General features: G+C 48.4%; 1 protein-coding gene across 2 annotated transcripts; it reads left to right on the top strand.

Moving 5' to 3' along the window:
• Positions 1 to 2,103: 2,103 nt before the first annotated feature.
• WNT8B (Wnt family member 8B) lies at positions 2,104 to 15,415 on the top strand. 2 transcript variants are annotated; one of them, XM_033065480.1, is made up of 7 exons: positions 2,106 to 2,143; positions 2,292 to 2,390; positions 8,372 to 8,405; positions 9,371 to 9,509; positions 10,866 to 10,991; positions 12,979 to 13,121; positions 13,509 to 15,415. In XM_033065480.1, exons 2-7 carry the CDS (start codon positions 2,332 to 2,334, stop codon positions 14,064 to 14,066), a joined length of 1,059 nt encoding a protein of 352 aa, XP_032921371.1. In that variant the 5' UTR covers positions 2,106 to 2,143; positions 2,292 to 2,331; the 3' UTR covers positions 14,067 to 15,415. The 2 variants fall into 2 exon arrangements, with proteins under 2 accessions (XP_032921370.1, XP_032921371.1); XM_033065479.1 differs by having other exon boundaries at positions 2,104 to 2,390.
• Positions 15,416 to 18,391: the final 2,976 nt, after the last annotated feature.

Below are 18,391 nucleotides of genomic sequence, written 5' to 3' on the forward strand. Positions count from 1 at the left end.
TTTATTTTGGATTTTTTTTCCTACTTTTTGTAATCTTCTTACTTAATTTGTCTTGGAGAAACAAAAACAGCTCATACCAGCACACCCAATGGTGTCCTCCCTTTCCAATTGGTCAAGAAATGTTGGAAGTCTTGCATGATTTCAAAATGATATTGCTGCCAGACCTGAGAAATGTGAAAACTCCAGCTCAAGAATCCTGAAATACACAGTTGGAGACTCACAAGAAACAAATGAAAATTCCTCCCCTTTCTACCATCAGAAATAGATGCCAAATGCAGGATGGTGGCATCTCCAGCTTCTCACCAGTGCTGTCCCAGTGGGAATGAGCCCCTTGGCAGACCCTCAGCTCCCCGGAGGCAGCATCAGCCTCTGCAGCTGCTCTCTACACCGAGTCCAGGACACCTGGGAGGGGGAGCACAGCTACCCCACTAGCTGAATTAGACCACCAAAACTACTGAACTGTGTTAAACATCACAGCATTGAAATTTGGTATCTATATAATTAATAATTAAAAATAACATTCTTTAAAAATAATTTAAGAATAAATAAAGGGCTCATGTCCCTCCCTTTCTGTTTTTGTGGTTTTATCTTCTACTAGACAAATTCTCAAGTTTTTTCTCAGCATACATAACGCCTTATTTTTTTAAATGCTCAGGGCTTCAGGACATGGGGTTTTAATGAGTGCAAATACCACCGGTCTTGCTGTAATAGGACACAGCTGGGGGCACAGCTGCCCTGGGATAAATTGCTGCAACCTGCATTTTCTTCTCCTCTAGGTGCCCAAAGCTGCCTAGCCACCCTTGGGGTGAGGGGGGCCCTGGCTGGACAGGCAGCACTCTGCCCAAAGGTAATGTTTTGCCAGCAGTGTCCTGCATGCTGTGCCTGGCCAGGCCTCTCTGGCTTGAGCGTAGCTGGGCTCAGTGTGGGATGGCCCAAATCCATCAGACAGCAAATCTCTGCTGGGCAGTTTTCCTTTCCTGAGGCTGTGCAATCCAGGAGGGACTTTTGTCCACCTCAAGCGTCTCCAAGCAAAGCTCAGCCTCCTGCTAGCCCTGGCTGATGGTTCAGCCACAGGGTCTCAGTCCTCTTCAAATCCTGCCTGGGTCCAGCACTTCTGCTTGGTAGCTGTGCCCTGGATGAAATGAGTTTGACTGATCTCAGCCCATGTTTTGGCTGATCATGTCCCCAGCACAAAATTCAATTGCATAGTGTGGAGAAGATCTTCCTATGGCTTTGGGACATGGTGATACAACTGGTCATGTGGATTTAGGGCCAGTCAGGGTATCTGTAGTGGGTGCTGTCACAGTAACTGGGAAATTCCATGTGGCCAGCTGCCACAGGATGGATGCACTTCTAAGTAGCTCCAGCAGCTGTTGGCCTGGGATAAATCCTCAGTGAGAGACTTCTAACCCTTCCAAATCAAAGATCCCCTCCCATGGACTTTATAGGAAATACCAAAAGCAAAAAATTAAGGGTGAATAGGAATGCTTAGTCAGAGGCCTTTCTCCTGGGGTGAGGATGGCCTGATGCAAACAGGAGGTGGGAAGAAAGAGCAGGTCACCACGATGAAGGAGAAGCAGATGGAGGTAGGGACTGGCCCTGGTCTTCCTTAGACTTCTGCGGGAGACTGAGGCAGAGACAATGATCACATATCTGTGACCCAAGCAGCAGATGCAGACAGCCTGAACCCAATTCCCTCACCCCAGAGCACCCAGTGCACCCCAGCTCAGCAGTATCTCCAAAGCAGAAGGAGAGGACACTTCAAAAGCAGCCCTTCCAGTTGCCTTTCCCGGGAATGGAGAGCCAGGGCAGTGCTGGTGGAGATTGAATCTAGTGATTACTTTAAGGGATTTGCTGTCTCTTTCTTTATCCCTCTCTCTTTTTTTTTTTTCCTCTTTTTTTCTTTTCCCCCCCTTTTCCCTCCCTCTTATCCCTTTCGTGGTGCATTTGTCTTCGAGGAACCTGGGGTGTTCTTTTCATCAGTTCAATCTCTCTCTGGCACTTGAGTCCTGATTGGCTGAAGGACTTAGAGGAAAAAAAAAATCTTTAATTAAGTAGATAATCTCTTCTTAGGAAGTTCCGCGGCTCCATTTCACCAGCCCCCTTTAGCTCTTACTTTAGGATTGGTTATCCTTTGCAGAAGGTGGGATTCAGGAGGCATCCACTTCTTCATCACACCGGGACTGCCGGGTGGAAAATAACTCCATCCCTTCCCTAAATTAGTTGTGCTTCTTTTTGTTTTTTCCCTTTTCTCTGGTGGTTGTGGTACCCAATTTTGGGTTTTTTTTTAGGATCTCCTTTTTCCCTCTTTATTTGGATTTTATATTTCACATGGACCCTTATCTGGGCATCTTCTTCCTCACTCCATTCCTCCAGTCCTGCTATGCCTGGTGAGTATCAAGAACATCTCAGTCTGTGTCACAGGCAGGTGCTCTTCCCAGATACCCTAAGGAAATTCTTCTTCACCTTCCTAAATGTTTCCTCTTTCTCACTTAGTTCAGTTCTGTCTTTAATGGAATCAGATATTTAACCAAGTCCCTACACACACATTGGCAGAGAAGTTAGATCTATGAAAGTCCCCCTTTTTCCCTGCACCTCCCAAAAATAACTAGGGGCCACGTTGTAAGCGGGGGTAAAATAGAGGAGAGTGGATGCTGAGACCCTCACTTTCAAGTGGGAAGATAACCCAATGGAAGAGCCAGACTTCTGTTTTTCCAAAGGCTCTCAGTCAGCTTGTCTCTTGTCTTAATTAAATCAAGTGGGGCTTCTCTCACGCTCCCCAAAGAGGACAGTCTGTGATTAAGAGCTCAGAGCCTGCAGGGGTGAGTGAGATCCACAGGAGTGTCACTCTGGATGAGCAGCCTGAGAGCCAAGCTCCTTGGCACACACAGGCTCAGAACTACACATCTGAAATTCATGTGTTAGGATTTCCTGGGGAGAAGCTTTTGCTACGGTGATCGGTACAGCTCAGTTTCCAACCACCGGAGCCCCATCAGACCAGTTCTGCACAAATGTGGCCATCTCCTGTGGACCTCTTGCTCTGTCCTGAAGGTGGTGTTAAATTTATTTCCCAAAAAGTTATTTAAGGGTGAACAGAAAGATACATCTGTCCCATTCCCAAAGGGAAATGCTCTCTGCAGGTGTTTTTTTCCTATGTGATTTTTGCTAAGTATCCCTACATTTTTCTCAATTGCTGTGATGCTCTGGGGAATCTGTTCAGCAGGTTACAGACTTATCTCTAATGGCAAGGAAAGTCTTTTACCATTCAATTACTAAAATCCCCTGCCTTCCCCATCGCAGATCTCTAGACTTATTACCATGGATGGGGACATCAAAATTACAAAAAGGGAAACAAGAGTTAATGGCAACTCATCCCTGTTAGTCTGGAAGTGAAATTTATGTTCTTTCAAAGATTTTATACTCCCTTCATTAGAAGAATATGCAATAATTTGTATATATCTAAATACTATAAAGCAGCAAACTCAAGATAGACCTCCCTTCTGGAACAAGAGGAATATGTATGTTCTACAGAAAGGCTAGCCAAGAGCTGATGCTGATTTTATTGCTATTTTTCTGCTCTTCCTGTGTATGTCTCTTGCTTTCCTCAATAAAAACAGGTTTAGAATACATTAAAAGAAAAAAACCCCATCATTTTAAAGAAACAGTTCAAAGAAGAGAAAAGGAGAAAAATTTCAGTGCATAAAGTAGAGCTAAATAAGGAAATCCAAGACATTTTCAGTCCAAAGTTGGATGTTTAAATTCCTTGTCTCTCAGCAGTTTTTATCTAGGAGAAAAGTTTATAGATCAAGACAACTCCACTTCTTTCGGCATGTTGCTCATAGGTCATGAGTTCCATAAAGAAAGGAAAATTGCAACCTTTATTTGAAATTATCATTTTGCAGATACTCTCCCTTAACTCTTGAGGAGAGAAAAGACAAATTTGTAGGAATCATAAAGTAATTCTGCTTCAAATTTCTGCTGGTTTTCTCTATCTGATTCAATGGCTTAAAACACAACATGTTATTTTTTTCCTGTGATTTAATCACAAGAATTGTGAGTGGGAGCATGGGGGGGAGGAGCAATATAGAACAACAACAAAAAATGTTTTTATATATATGTGGCCACTTCCCTTCTTTGAGTATGGATTAGATTTTACCATTTAACAGACCATTCAATCAGTGTATTATTTCTAGGTGATCAAAATGTCAAGAGTTGCATTTAGGAACAAAATCCTCAAAATAAATATAACAAAATAGAGGAAAATGGAGAAAAAAGAAGTAAAGTTCCAAATGTTATTGAGTTGCTGCCCAGTTCTCTTCTCCTGTGGGAATAATATAAAGATCTCTAACTCAGTAGTTTGCTTCTGAATGTATTTTCTACACTTCAGCTGTGGGACTGCCTTTGGTTTCCAGCCTCCCCGATTTTCTAATAACCTCGGGGAGCTCATATTGAGAGCAAAACTCGGATCCAAAGGGAAATTTTATCCATTTTCTCTATTTACAATAATGACAGTGAAGATGTCAATCCAGTTTTATAATTTTCTAAAAAAGCAGAACCAGCAGCACAGTAGACTGAGTGGGTGGTAAGGCATCAGACAAATATCATAATAAGAGATTAGATAAGGCTCTTAGGGCATATTAAACTGAGGAGTGTGCTGCTAAACTGAGGAGTGCAATGTTATTGGTTAAAGTTGTAACTGAGACAGAATTATCAGAGGCTTATTAGCATTTGATATGAGTAAAATATAATGAGACAAGTGCTTGGTAGGGTTCTTTGCTTTCAGATTCATAAATAAATAAAACTGTGGTAGAAAACTCCTGCAGAAGATATTCACTAGCTTTGAGATAATTTTCTAATATTGGATCCAATGAAAATCTCTCACCCTAGATTTACTTTTTACCTGGAGACACAGAGTTGTGCTGAGGGAAGCAGCATGCCCTGGCCAGAGCCCTGCACAGCCTGGGGAGGGGGCAGAGGGGCTCGGGGGTCTCCCCTCTACCTGCTTAGCTGTGAGCCCACTCCGCTTCAGACCCTGTAATGCTGTCCTGGAGTTTGAACATGGAGGGAAAGGGGTTCACACAGCTAGAAACCCCCTGAGCTTTCTCACAGAAGAGAAATTACTTCTAGTGTCTCTTTCCATGTGTGTGATACAAAAAAATCACCAAAGTCATAGAAATTGGGTTGGTTAACACCAGCTATAAATGCAACTATTTAGTAATTCTTAGATAGGTTAGTATTACATTCTGCTTTCCTTTACAATGGAATGAAAATTTATTAATTTCTTTTTAAAAATCACACTACAAAGAAAATAGAGAAGAGAGATTTTGGTAGTGATTCCTTTTTGCAGCACAGAGATGATTCTAGAGATACTGTCACTATTGTACTACATCTGTGTAAGTAGTGGCTTAATTGCTCTCTGCTCTTACTGGAGACTATATACATAATGGAGATGCATTTTTCTTAGCTAAATTATAAGAGCAAAGACAAAGCACACAGATTCTGTCTCCATTATCTTTCCTTCCCCCTCAACACAAGTAAGAAAAAATTCAGGCAGCTTCCAGCCACATGACAGTCTCATCTCCCCTTCTCCTGAACCCACCTGAAGTTGCAAGATTTAAATGTTGGGGTGTCAAGTGTGCCAAACACTTCAAACTTTGCGAATTCTTTACTTGCCTTAAGTACTACAAACCCAGCCAGCAGCACGCCTGCCAGTGGATCTGAGAGCTTAAGGAAAATACCTTCTGTCTCTCCAACTTTATAAACTGTTTAGAATACCCTGCTGGGAAATTGCTACTGTATGATTTGCTCAGCTGCAGATAGAGAATTGGTATATTGTGAACTTGGCCTTTATGTGAACCTTCAAGTTTATCCTGGAAGGAACAGATCCTCTGCTTCAATGCAGTCATGTCAATTGACTCCTGCTAACAGGCTGGTTTGCTGTAAACTCTGATGCTGTGGATTACCATCCTCCTCCTAAAGCTGTCCTTGCAGTTTCTCAGATCTTCCTAATCCAAGGGTTTGAGGCAAATCCCCCCTATACAATGTGAATTTGAGTTTTCCTACCCACATGGGAAGCAATGCAGATGGGAAATATATCTTGTTTTTCACAAAAGCAAGATAAGAGAGGACTTGCAATTTTCTAGCTCTTCCCTATGCAGGAGCATTTTGCCAGAATTTTCTCACAGCTGCTACCAGGGGCTCAGATTCATACTGACACCATCCTGAGTGTGGTCCCCATAGCAAAGCACTTAAGGTCAAGGCAATGGACAGAAGGGAAACCAGATGGAAAAATGACTTGTTCATGCTGCTACCCAGTTGCGTTAGGATGGGGACCCATGGAGCTTACACAGTCTGATTAGCCCCAGGTTCATGGCCCTGTGTGATTCAGGTCACCCGATGCTCTAATCACTCGGCTACAGATGCTGTCTCTCCAAGTCCCAGGAAATATTTAATTAGCTGTACAATGCAGAAGCAGCTTCCAAAGGAAAATTCCTCTGAAAAACAACCATCGACTTCGTGCTAAAGTACCCATAGGGGCCGGAGCACAGCCGGGTCTGAATCCAAAGCCTGGAACAAAGGGAAAGAATCTCCTGTTCCCGCAGTGCCCTGGCACAGCCCACTCCTGTTTTGACCCAGGGGAATCTTTCCCAGAGCAAGCTTCATCAATATAAACAGATTTTCACAAAAAAACCCCCACAAAACTCAATCCAAAATAAAAGAAAACTAGAGTTGCTAGAATTAAATGTTGCAAACTCATTCTCCTAACTCTTTCTAAACTGTAACAGCAAAGATCATGTTTCTTGTGATTTTGACCAAGTTAAAGTAATGAGACCTCCTTTTGTGGTGTACTTTGGAAAGGATCTCTGTGGGTACAGTTCTAGTGGAGGTGAAATGGGCTTGCTAACTGCACAAGTGGTTTTCCAGGGCAGGACAGCATCCTCTTTCAGTCTCTCACGTGTCCGATGTCTGGGCACCAATCCTGCCACCCTGTCTGTCCCTGCGTCTATGGCAGGGCTGCACTTTGACCCTCAGCTTTGGACAGCGGTGCCTGCTTCTGCCTGTGCTTGAGCCCACCCTGGGATGCCCCCACAGTGTCTGTGCTGGATTTGTAACACAAAATTTCAGTATCTTTCTCTCCCTTACAAGGGAATGCTTGTGGCTCATTTGAAGCAGAACGTAATCTCGAGAAGAAGCTGAAGAGCCAAGTTTCTATCAGTGGATGCTCTGTTATTTTCCCAATCACTCACTCACTGCAAGGTCTCAATGCACTCATTGCATGTCTCTGCCCTCAGTGTCCTCTCTGTGTGGTAAAAGCACTCACCCATTTCTCTGAAGTGCTAGGTTCCAGCAGGGAAAATGCTCCACAGATTCACCAGAAATAGTGATGAGTGTTATTTTACAAACCTGGAGAGAGTGGAATTAGGTATTTTTAAGAGACTCTCTCTTTTCTTTTGTCATTTCTGACTTGGGATATTTGGAGTTGGCTCCTGGGCTTTTTCAAAGTCCTTTCTGCCATGACACAGCTAAGTAGGATTCATCCAGCCATTCTCCAGATTCTGCAGGTGGTCACTGCACCATATGGAGTCCTAATGCTGACTGACTATTTGCACAGAAACGTCTTTCTTACTGGAGAAAGACAGACCAAACAGCATCAGTTCTGCAAGGCCATAGGGATAGTGTTGGAGACAAGCCACACTGCCTGACCTTTGGAGGTGATCCCTCCACTCTTTCAGTGGGATCACCAGAAAACTTAATTTTGTCTAGGACTTCCCACCCACCCCAAACCTCCAGGGTCCCCTGCATAGTGTTCCAGGAGGATGGGAAGGACATGTATATTTGTGCTCAGCCATCACCATAACCTGACCAAGAGGAGAGTGTGGGCTGTCAGTCATGGCACCACAGGGAAACAAGGGATTGTGATGTGGAGAGATGCATCTGGATACATATTGCAAAGGAGCAACGGTGTGATGCCCTCCTTCCCTCAACATGGTCCCACTCATGGGGCTGGGGAAAATGCTACCCTGCTACCCTTAGTCAAGTGAGATAAAAAGCAAGGCTAGGGGAACAGGAAAGTTAAATAACTGGTGGATTGGTACAAAGGGTGGCTGAGCAGAGGAAAGCAAAAGGAGGGAGCAGTGGAGGAACTGCAGCCCAGTACAGCCTGACTGAGGGAAACACAGAGGGGGAAAGGGGACGGCACTGTCCTGTCCCTTAGGGAGCAGCAAGGGGACAGCGGGGAGAGACCAGAGGTGCCTGCAGCCAGGAGACAGGCAGACTGTGGGGGAGTGAGAGGAGAGCCCTGGGATGCCTGGCATTCCCCAGGCCCCTCCGCCATCACCCCCTCCCTACTGACACTGTCTCTATCTTCCAGGTCAGTGAATAATTTCCTGATGACGGGCCCCAAGGTAAGAGAAATCCCTTTGATCTCTGTCCCTGATTCCACTAAACCCAGGGAGGGAAAGGGGGAGAGACAGAGAGAGGGGGTCCTCCTTCCCAATCCTCTCCACCCAGTCTTGGCCAGAGCTCCCCTCACCCCCAGGTTTCCACCAATAAGGCAGAGAAAGGCCAGGAAAGATTTGCTGTGAGCTGCAACTTGTGAGCTCCTTGGGCTACATGAGCCATGAACAATGCTGACCTGGGGTTCTTTTAAGCTGGTTGGGGCCAGATTCTGGAGATTTGTCTATCGACACCAAACAAGGCTCTCACCTGACAACTATTGCTTCCTGAGAATCAGGTTGGCATCAGGTCCCCACTGATCCAGCCAGAAAGATTTTCTGTACACCCTGTAAAACATACTTCTTCGAGCAGCACAACTAGAATTGCCAGGACCTTGTTCTGTATTTTTTGACCCCTAACATCCTTGTGTTTCTCCTTCAGAGGCTTTTTTTCTTAGCCAGGACCAGGTGTAAAATTTACCCGGATTTTGTTCTGGCTATTCCCCAGGAACATCTCCAGGCCCGTCTAGTTCCCAATACACTGTGGAGCAACCTTGCCCCAAAGCAGTAGCTCTCCCCCATGGGCTGTGGTGAAGAAGAAGGCAAGTTGAGGCATGTGCTGCTGGAGCTCCCTGATCTGAGCAGAAAGCTCTGTCTCCTCTCATGGTGGAGAGATAAAGGGTTCCCCATGGCAGAGGCTGGCTGGCACACTTCCTAATGTGGCTAAAAGCCAAGAGCTCACTTTCTCCCCCAGGAGGCTCAGGCTGTGACCCAGCACAGCAGAAATGGGTTTGCTGCTGCTGTGGTGAGCTTCCCAGAGAAGCCAAGCCTGGGAGACCTTCTGAGCTCTGTGTGTCTTTTCTTCATAAGATAACACACAGGTTACAGTTGAAAACATGCATGGTCCCTGTGCTGACCCCCAGCTCTGCTCCTAGGCCTATCTCATCTACTCCAGCAGTGTGGCGGCTGGGGCGCAGAGCGGCATCGAGGAGTGCAAGTTCCAGTTCGCCTGGGACCGCTGGAACTGCCCGGAGAGGGCACTGCAGCTCTCCAGCCACGGTGGGCTGCGCAGTGGTAAGGAAAGCATTGGATACCTCTACTGGGACCCCCTTGCTACAGGTTAGAGCCCATGGCCCCCTCCTCTCTTCCCAAGTGCCTCCTTTTCTTCCCCATTCCCACCTGGGAAGTGCCTCCCCCAGGAATCCCCCGGAGGGAATCTCTCCAGGAGACCCCTTCACCCATCAGCTCCCAGATATGCTGGGATCCAGCTCCAAGGCCTCCTTGCCATGCCAGCCTTACCCATGGACCTGCTGAACCCCAGCTGGAGCAGGGCCAACACTCACACAACTGCCTCCCCACAAGGATGCACCCCCCTGAACTGCACATGACACACCATGCCTAGATGGTGTCCTGGAGTATCCCAAGGAGGCTGAGAACCAGCACAGGCTGGCTGGGTAGCAAGCAGAGGGGCCAAGGCTAAAGGGAGCAGGAAAGAGTTCATCAGTTGCTGTGCTCTGGCCAAGAGGCAGGAGAAAAGCCTTCTTACATCTTCCAGATGTCAGAATCACCCTAGGCAGATATCCATCATCCCTGACCTGTAGGGCATGGGGCTGTGGTCATTGTCACTGTATCCTATTCCTTACCTATTTGCAGGTCTCAGGAAATATTTCAGTGCATTATCTGGCCCTCTAGACCTATGTTTGATGCTGGGCTGGTCTCATACCTGCTCTGTAAAAGCAGGAGCTGGGTGTGGAGGAGAGCCTCAGGCCTCTGGTGGGACTGGCAGCAGACAAGAGACCAGAGCCCCAGGCAGAGGTGGACAAAGGTGTCAAAGCGAGGCCTTGAGGAGACAATTGCAGCACAAGGCCTGCTCTGAGATCAGAAGCAGGTCCCTGAATCATTCCTGTCAAGGTTATCTGTTCAGATCCACACCTTGCTGGTATTAAATGAAAGGCAAAAGCTCAGTGAAGCCAGCTGATGATTCCCAGACTGATCCTGGTGGGTAGGTATGGTCACTGCTCAGAGTCCTTTCAGCAGAAGGTAAGGCTCGCGGGGACTGTGGGGAAGGAGCTCTTTGGTAGTTGGAGAGGACCCCTTCCTGTTGGGGGTGTATTAGTGAGAAATGGGGGACATAGGCTGTCTGTGCATTGGCTGCACTGTTGAGCTCCCACAAGGACAGCCAGGTGCTATCTCATCCACACCCTTTCAAATGGCATGAGTCAGTCTGGATCATATTTGGGAGCTTCTGTCTTCATGCAGTTCAAGGCCAAACTAAGCTAATCTGGCATGTAGGGTCTCTTCTCCACCTCACAAAGCCTTTCCCACTGCAGATGTCTTGTGCAGACTCCTGCATGGTAGGAACAATTTCTAACGCTGCCCTTGCCATGAAATCTTTTGCACATCTTCTCTCTTTGTATTCCCCCTTGACAGCAAACCGAGAAACAGCCTTTGTCCACGCCATCAGCTCTGCGGGCGTCATGTACACACTGACCCGGAACTGCAGCCTGGGGGATTTTGACAACTGTGGCTGTGATGACTCCCGCAATGGACAGCTGGGTAAGGAGAGATGAGCTGCTGCCCCTCACTCATCCCAGGCAGCAGGAGAAGCTCTTCTCTCCTCCACTGAGGCCTGCAGAAACACCTCCCCATCCTGGTCCCCACAGCTGGGAACAATGCTCAGAGCAGAGCTTTCCCTGCTTCAAACCAAAGTAGCTCTGTGGAAGCTAATGGAGCCACCTCCAGTTTACACCAGCCAAGCTCTTGATGCTTTCCATTACTTTCTAAATGAGCAGGATACTAGAAGGGGTAGCAGTTTCCCTGGTTCAAATCAAGAACTCTAAGCTGCTGGAGAGAATGACTATATCATCCAGGCAGAGGAGTGGATCTGTTGCCATGCACCTACATGATCTTGGTAAAGTGGCACAGGTCAGGGACCCCAGGGTTACCAGGGTCTGCAGGACCAGGTTGGCTCCACAGCAGAATGACCATGAGGAAAAGCAGGATGGCATTCATAAACCTCTCTAGCACTTGTCAGCATGGCAGGCACACAAGAGCACAACCAGGAGAATCACTGTGGCAGCACACAGCCATCACACCCTCCACATGACAGTGGTATCCAGGACCTCAGCTACCAAGCACCCCTGGTGGGGAACTCCAGGCTGCACCACTCCAGCTCTCCACTCAGCTTTCACACAAAACATTGACATTTAGGGGTTTTGTTTTGAATAGAAAGAGGTCAAATTTCAAATTATCAAAATCTTTTAAAAGCCATGCCCTGCCCAGCCACATCAGGCAGTCAGTATGTGTCACTTTATGACAAACTCCTCTGGAGTGTCCAGTATTTAGTAATTTATTTTACTGGCTGATGGTTCTGAAAACTGCCACTACTGCTTAGGTGTCTAAGGTTTGGGAATGCCTGTCTCTAGCAGATTAAGACTTTTGGGCAACAACACATCAAATTCTATCTTCTCTGGAAAGCCAAGTTAGTCATGCTACATTTCTTTCCCCCCAAATGTATCTGTTTTTAATAAAAAACTTTCCATTGTGGACTTAAAACCTTGTAAGGCACAGGAAACTTTTAGGCTTGACGAAAACAGCATGATTCAATTCAGCCATTGAACTGAATCCAAGCCGGTGAAAGGTTTTCCTCTTCCTTCAGTCCCACTTCTTGATTTAGACTGCATCATTCACTGCAATTACCTACCTCCCATGAAACATTCCTGTCTTTCCCTGGGAGAGGGGATCATGATGCCCTGGGGAAGTCCAGGCGAGGGCCAGGCCTTTTCAGAGAGGCACAAGGCCATTAAACCACAACTCCCAAGAGGTACCGATGTGGCATGGCAGGGTCAGAATGTTCCACATTTCAAACCGTCATTAATAATTTGGCATCTTTCTCTAGGAGGAAAAATACTGCATTATGTTTTTCCAGTCCCACTCAGCTCCCACTCATTTAGGAAAAGTACCTTCCACATATTTTTGTGTAATTTCACAGTTCTGTACTGACTCCATTGTTTCTTGATGGTAAATAGAAAATCAGACCCTTCTAAGATGCCAAATCTCATCTCAGAATTCTGGATGTGCCAAAACCAGGGCCTCCCTGATGCACGTGTGCCAGGCTTGGGCTGTTCTAGGCAGAGGGGAATCTGTTGCCTCTGACCAGGATGCCTCCACCAGTTTGTTTATCCAAGTTAGCAAGATGCTGTCCCTGCAAGTCACACTGAACCAGTTGAAGTCAGGGTTTGAGAGGTGATTAGAGACCCAAAGGCTTATCTGCATGTCTGCTAATGCATGATAACTGACAGCTTCTAAATCCTGCTCTGTAGAAAGCCTGGAAAGCCCTGCATTTGTTGTACAGAACGTACCCCTTTGCTGCCTGCCTGAGCCACTTACTATCCAGGCCTCAGGAGAAATGTCATGAACTCAACGGGAGGGAATCAGGGAGTACTGTGTGGTGAAAGGCTGGATCTGCCCCACAGCTGCCATTCCTTCCCATCACTTCTGAAACCTCTTCTAGTTCTTTGACAGCACACATCTCCTTTCTTAGGGGGACAAGGCTGGCTGTGGGGAGGCTGCAGTGATAACGTGGGCTTTGGGGAAGCTATTTCCAAGCAGTTTGTGGATGCCCTGGAGACTGGACAAGATGCCAGAGCTGCTATGAACCTGCATAACAACGAGGCAGGTAGAAAGGTGAGCCCCTCTCTCCCTCCAGAGTTGACAGTGCATACCAAATTATCTCTGAGCATTCACTGTGGAGAGTCACAATTTGATGTGGCTAAAAACACACGTCCAGAAGAAAAAACTTCCTGGGGGGATGACAGCAGTACAATGGTCTCCGCTCTTAAGGTAGCAAAGCTTCTGTTACAGTGTTAATGACTTTCTGCAGTCCTCTTTCTCCCAGTTCAAGGAGGGGAGTACTGTGGAAAAGCAAATCTATGAGCTTCAGGACTACTGTGCAGGGAGAATTGATGCCAAATTCCTCCACAGGCCTGGAGCCACGTTTCTGCATGCATTGCAGTACAGAAACGGCCCCTCCAAGGATTTTTTCTTGAACCCCTCTCTTTGCTCACCCTGTAGGCAGTGAAAGGGACCATGAAGCGGACTTGCAAATGCCATGGTGTGTCGGGGAGCTGCACCACCCAGACCTGCTGGCTGCAATTACCTGAGTTTCGGGAGGTGGGCACTTACCTCAAGGAGAGGTACCACAAAGCCCTGAAGGTGGACTTGCTGCAGGGAGCAGGGAACAGCGCTGCCAGCCGGGGTGCCATTGCTGAGACCTTCAGTTCCATCTCCAAGAAGGAACTGGTCCATTTGGAAGACTCTCCTGACTACTGCCTGGAGAACAAGACACTGGGGCTGCTGGGCACGGAGGGCAGGGAGTGCCTCAAGAGGGGCAAGGCGCTCAGCAAGTGGGAGAAGCGGAGCTGCCGGCGGCTGTGCGGGGACTGCGGGCTGGCAGTGGAGGAGAGGCGAGCCGAGATGGTGTCCAGCTGCAACTGCAAGTTCCACTGGTGCTGCGCTGTGCGCTGCGAGCAGTGCCGCAAACGGGTCACCAAGTACTTCTGTGTCCGCAAGGAGAAGCGGGAGCGGAGCGGAGGTGGCAGAGCCAGCCGCAAACTCAAGAGAAAGCTCTAACTTGCTTCTGCTCCTCCACAGTGCTGTCTGCCCCTCTCCTCTCCTGCCCTTCCCATCAGCTCCTGGCACCACTTCTGTTTGGCATAGTTTTGTCTCATTCCCGCTGCTGCCTCGCTGGGGTTTGGGCAAGGCAAAAGAGCCTTGTATGGGCGCTCAGGTCTTGCCCGTACAGGGCATTAGTGCAGTGGGTAATGTCTTCTGGGGAGGCCTTCAAGTGCTGACAAAACAAGGTGAGACCCAGTCCCTTCAACTCAGTATCACTCTATCCAGTTACTGTGGCATTATCTCTGAAAACACAGAAGGTCATGGTGGCTCCTGTGGCTTTGAGCTTGTCTGTTCCCCGAACAAGCACCTGCTCTGGGCTTTTGAGTAAGTGAGATAAAATGTACAAGGAAACTGAGATGGCATCAACAATTGAGCAACTCAGATCAGTAATCTGTAAATGAGAAGAGGCTTTTAAAAAATACAGGTACTAAACCAATTATTGCCTCAGGCCTACATTATCAGGAAATATAAAAGGCATGCAAGCCAGCCTCCAGGAACCCACAGCTTTGCTTTCCACCCTTTGACAGCTTTGCTAAGTTCTCCAGTGCTTTACTTTGCATTTGAAATGGCAGCAGCAAGATTGAAGCTGCTGCTTGACCTGCCCATTACAAGCTGTCCAAAGAAGGGGTCCCATCACTTGGTTTTTACATGCTTTCTCTGTATCTTCCAAGCCTCTGGGTTTGGTCTCCCTTTTTAGGCCAGCATTTCTATCAAAGCCCCTGACTGATGCCATAAAGATGCCCTCACACTTCTCTGCTACCTCCTTCCTCCCAAATCTCTCCCAGAGAGGAGCTGCCAAGCTGAGCCTACTTCCCATGTCCTGGTGTACTTGCCAAGCACTCTTACCCTGTCAGCTAACTAACTAAATACTTCTTCCTAGACTGAGAAAATAATGTCAGTTACTATTTAATGGTGGTGTAAATAGGAAAGTGAAGCACTTTGAAGTTTAATTTATTGCACAGTTACTGTGATGTATACATAACAGTTTTTCCTCTACCACTTCTTGTATATATTCTATAGGCTAAGCAAGCAGCAGGAAGATTTGGTTGATGCATCTCTGTTCCCTTGCTGAGGCTAGGGGAGGGAGGTAAGAAGCTGCCAGCTGCAGGACTTGGGGAAGCTCACTGCACCATCATATCAATCTTCCCCTGTCCTCTGATAATATGATCTACTTTGCTGTTTGAAGTGTCCCTTAGCCAGACGAGAAGCCAGCAGAGCTGTTACTGGCCATTAGACCCATCTTGTAGCTAATATTTGTAAACCAATAGCCAATGCAATAAATCAGTAGCCAAGTGCTTGCAAAATGCTGTTGTGTCTAAGTGGCTGGGTATTCTTTCACCTTATTTTGTGAGTGTATGTATAATTTTAAAAGACCTGGAGATTAAAACACACTGCTTACCCATCTGAGCCCAGGAAGACCTAACCAGTTCCAGCCAGCACAATCTCAGCCCCTTCCACGAGGGGAAAGGATGTGCTGTCTCCTGAGCTTGATGGAGGATGCATCCAACTGCAATGCAACTGCCAGGAGAAGGGGTGGGAGGGGGCAGGCAGGGCCCAGTTACCCATCACATAGCTGATATTTTAAAGACACTTAGCAGCCTGTATTTGTCTCTTCATTATCAATTAGTCCCTTGATTCTAGGACTACCTCCCAGGGAGCAGGAATTACGACCTAAGGTCTCACCAGAGCAAGAGCATTCCTGCCAAGCAAGAATCTGGCCTTTCAAAAGTTGCAAAAAACCTTGGCCCATTCTCAGGGAAAACTGAAACACTTCCACTTCACACACAAACCACCACTGTTCGCACAGAGGTTCTAACGAGCACAGTGACCCTGCTGAAGGTCTCTGTTGCATCCCCATCAGCAGCTCCTCTACGTCCCTGTGGTCGGCCAGGAAGCAAGAGCCTCTTGACCACCGGGGAAAGCTCCAGCAAGGGCCTCCCATTTGCACGGCTCTCCCCCCTGCACAGTCAGGTGGAAAAGCTGCAGAAGCCGTGTCCGGGTTCCTCGCACTCGTGGTGCTGGCCCTGGTGCCGGCCAAGGCCGCGCACGGCGCGGGGCCCGGCGGCTGCCGGCGGAAGGGCCGCGTGGGGCACCCGGAGGAGCGGTGTGGGACACCCGGAGGGGCCGTGTAGGGCACCTGGAGGAGCGGTGTGGGGCACCCGGAGGGGCCGTGTGGGGCACCCGGAGGAGCGGTGTGGGGCACCCGGAGGGGCCGTGTGGGGCACCCGGAGGAGCGGTGTGGGGCACTCGGAGCGGCCGTGTGGGGCACCCGGAGGAGCGGTGTGGGACACCCGGAGGGGCCGTGTGGGACACCCGGAGGGGCCGTGTGGGACACCCGGAGGGGCCGTGTGGGGCACCCGGAGGAGCGGTGTGGGACACCCGGAGGGGCCGTGTGGGACACCCGGAGGGGCCGTGTGGGACACCCGGAGGGGCCGTGTGGGACACCCGGAGGAGCGGTGTGGGGCACCCGGAGCAGCCGCACCGCCACACGCTGCTTCCGCCGGGAAACGGCGGCGCGGCAGCTGCAGAATGTGCTGACCTCAGCAGCGGGGCCCCCCTCCCCGCGCACCGAGCCCTCAGCGGTAAAGGCCCCGCTGCCATTGTGGGCAGGATTGGATGCTTCCATGTATTCATTTCGGTTTAATGAAGGCGCATTCCTCAGAGGAGAAATATTTACATTCAGCTTCCCAGGTGGTCACCTTCGCCCAGATGACACACAAACAGGCAGCCCCCCGCTCCCTTTTCCAATCCAAGCCTCTTTAGAGGGCTCGGGAGGAGGGGAGACAGTGGAGGGGGGGGCTGCTGGGTGAGCAGAATAGAGAAGGGAACAAAATGCTAATAAATCAGCCAGCCAACCCTTTTCCCCTCCCCTCAGTGGAGTCAATGGAAAGTGTCATTTCACATGCTAATCCCCCTCCGATCTCTTTACAACACCTTTTCCGAAAAGTGTTTGGGAAAAGTCCTTGTGGCCCGTTTACAGCTCCCCGCCGCTTCAGATTCCTTCTTGTCTAAGGCCGCGGCCCCGGTGTGGGTCTCTCCCTCCAGCAGGGCTCCTTACAAAAAACATCTCAACAAAGACTTTGGAGTTCATCAGCCTCCCACTGAAATTCACAGCTGCTGAACAAACTAATCCCCTCTCTTGGCCTTTCTTCCTTTCAATGGGTTCTTGGCTTCAAAGACACTTTGGGAAAGGACTTTGTGGGGACTCACACTGCTCCCTCAATAGAAGTTAGTGCAAGCATTATCTTCAGAGCAAGTGGCTTTACAAACAAATACTGCCTAACAATCTCTGCCCCTCCAGCTCCCCCAAACACACACAAGCCTAGCCTGCAGACATGATGTTATCTGCCACAGGATTAGAGCTCTGTTCTCTGTGCCCAGGGATCCTTTCCTGCTGCCCCTTCCCCCCCAAATTCTTTGTCAACCCAAAGGCCTTCTCACCCAACTGAAAATGCTTTCTCTGGTGCCCGGGTGCTGTGAAGCCATGTACCCACATGGGAGGGGGCACTGCTCACTGCTCCTAGACCGAGATACTGCCAGCCAGCAGAGATGCTGCTATAAATGGAGGAGCATTTTCCAGCAGGGTTTGAAGTGTAATATACCACACCAGGGCTGCAGAGACAGAGCTTCTGCAACAAGCCTCTCCAAGACTTTCAAGCGAGTCACCTCACTTCCCCCTCTGCTTGTTTTCACTTCAGGGACGGTGCTTACAGGGGTAAACATGAAGCAAAACAGAGAACAGAGGGGCAGGTGGGAAGGACTCACAATCAAAGGCAGGATAAACAGCCAGTCTCTGCACAAGTACGGGGTAGCAGTAGCTATATGTGCTGGAGGGAACTAATGGCATATGTATCTGAGAAATATGTGGAAAATCTGTGCTTATTTCTCAGCAGTAGAAGTGGCCCGAGTTAAAGACAGCAAAGGCTGGACTGCATGGGGTACTACAACTGAACCCCAAAAGGCAGAATCTAAGAAATGCCAGGCTTGTTAAGTGATCTCAGAGAGCTGGGACTTCCCTTATAAACTCACTAAGCAAATGTGTGCCACCTGGGCTACCTGTATTACGACCCAAATTTGATGCTGCACGAGTGTTACTTTTGAAAGTCAGCTTTGCTTGTCCCTTCTGGGGGCAGCTGTTATGCCAGGCTGCTTGCTAACTGCTCCAGACCAAAAGCTCTTCAAGACTCCTTTACACTGGGTGTTTGCCTCTGCCAGCAGCAGAACTACAAAAGGCTTGTTTTCCTTGAATGCATGTAGTGTGTCCCTAACACCCAAAACTT

The sequence above is a fragment of the Catharus ustulatus genome, chromosome 8, assembly GCF_009819885.2.
Source record: "Catharus ustulatus isolate bCatUst1 chromosome 8, bCatUst1.pri.v2, whole genome shotgun sequence".
NCBI lineage: Eukaryota > Metazoa > Chordata > Aves > Passeriformes > Turdidae > Catharus > Catharus ustulatus.

Coding starts and splice junctions, on each gene's coding strand:
- WNT8B (XM_033065479.1), top strand. CDS start 2,332: ATGGACCCTTATCTGGGCATCTTCTTCCTCACTCCATTCCTCCAGTCC. Junction 8,406..9,370: donor TCCTGATGACGGGCCCCAAG/GTAAGAGAAATC, acceptor CTCTGCTCCTAG/GCCTATCTCATCTACTCCAG. Junction 13,122..13,508: donor ACAACGAGGCAGGTAGAAAG/GTGAGCCCCTCT, acceptor CTCACCCTGTAG/GCAGTGAAAGGGACCATGAA.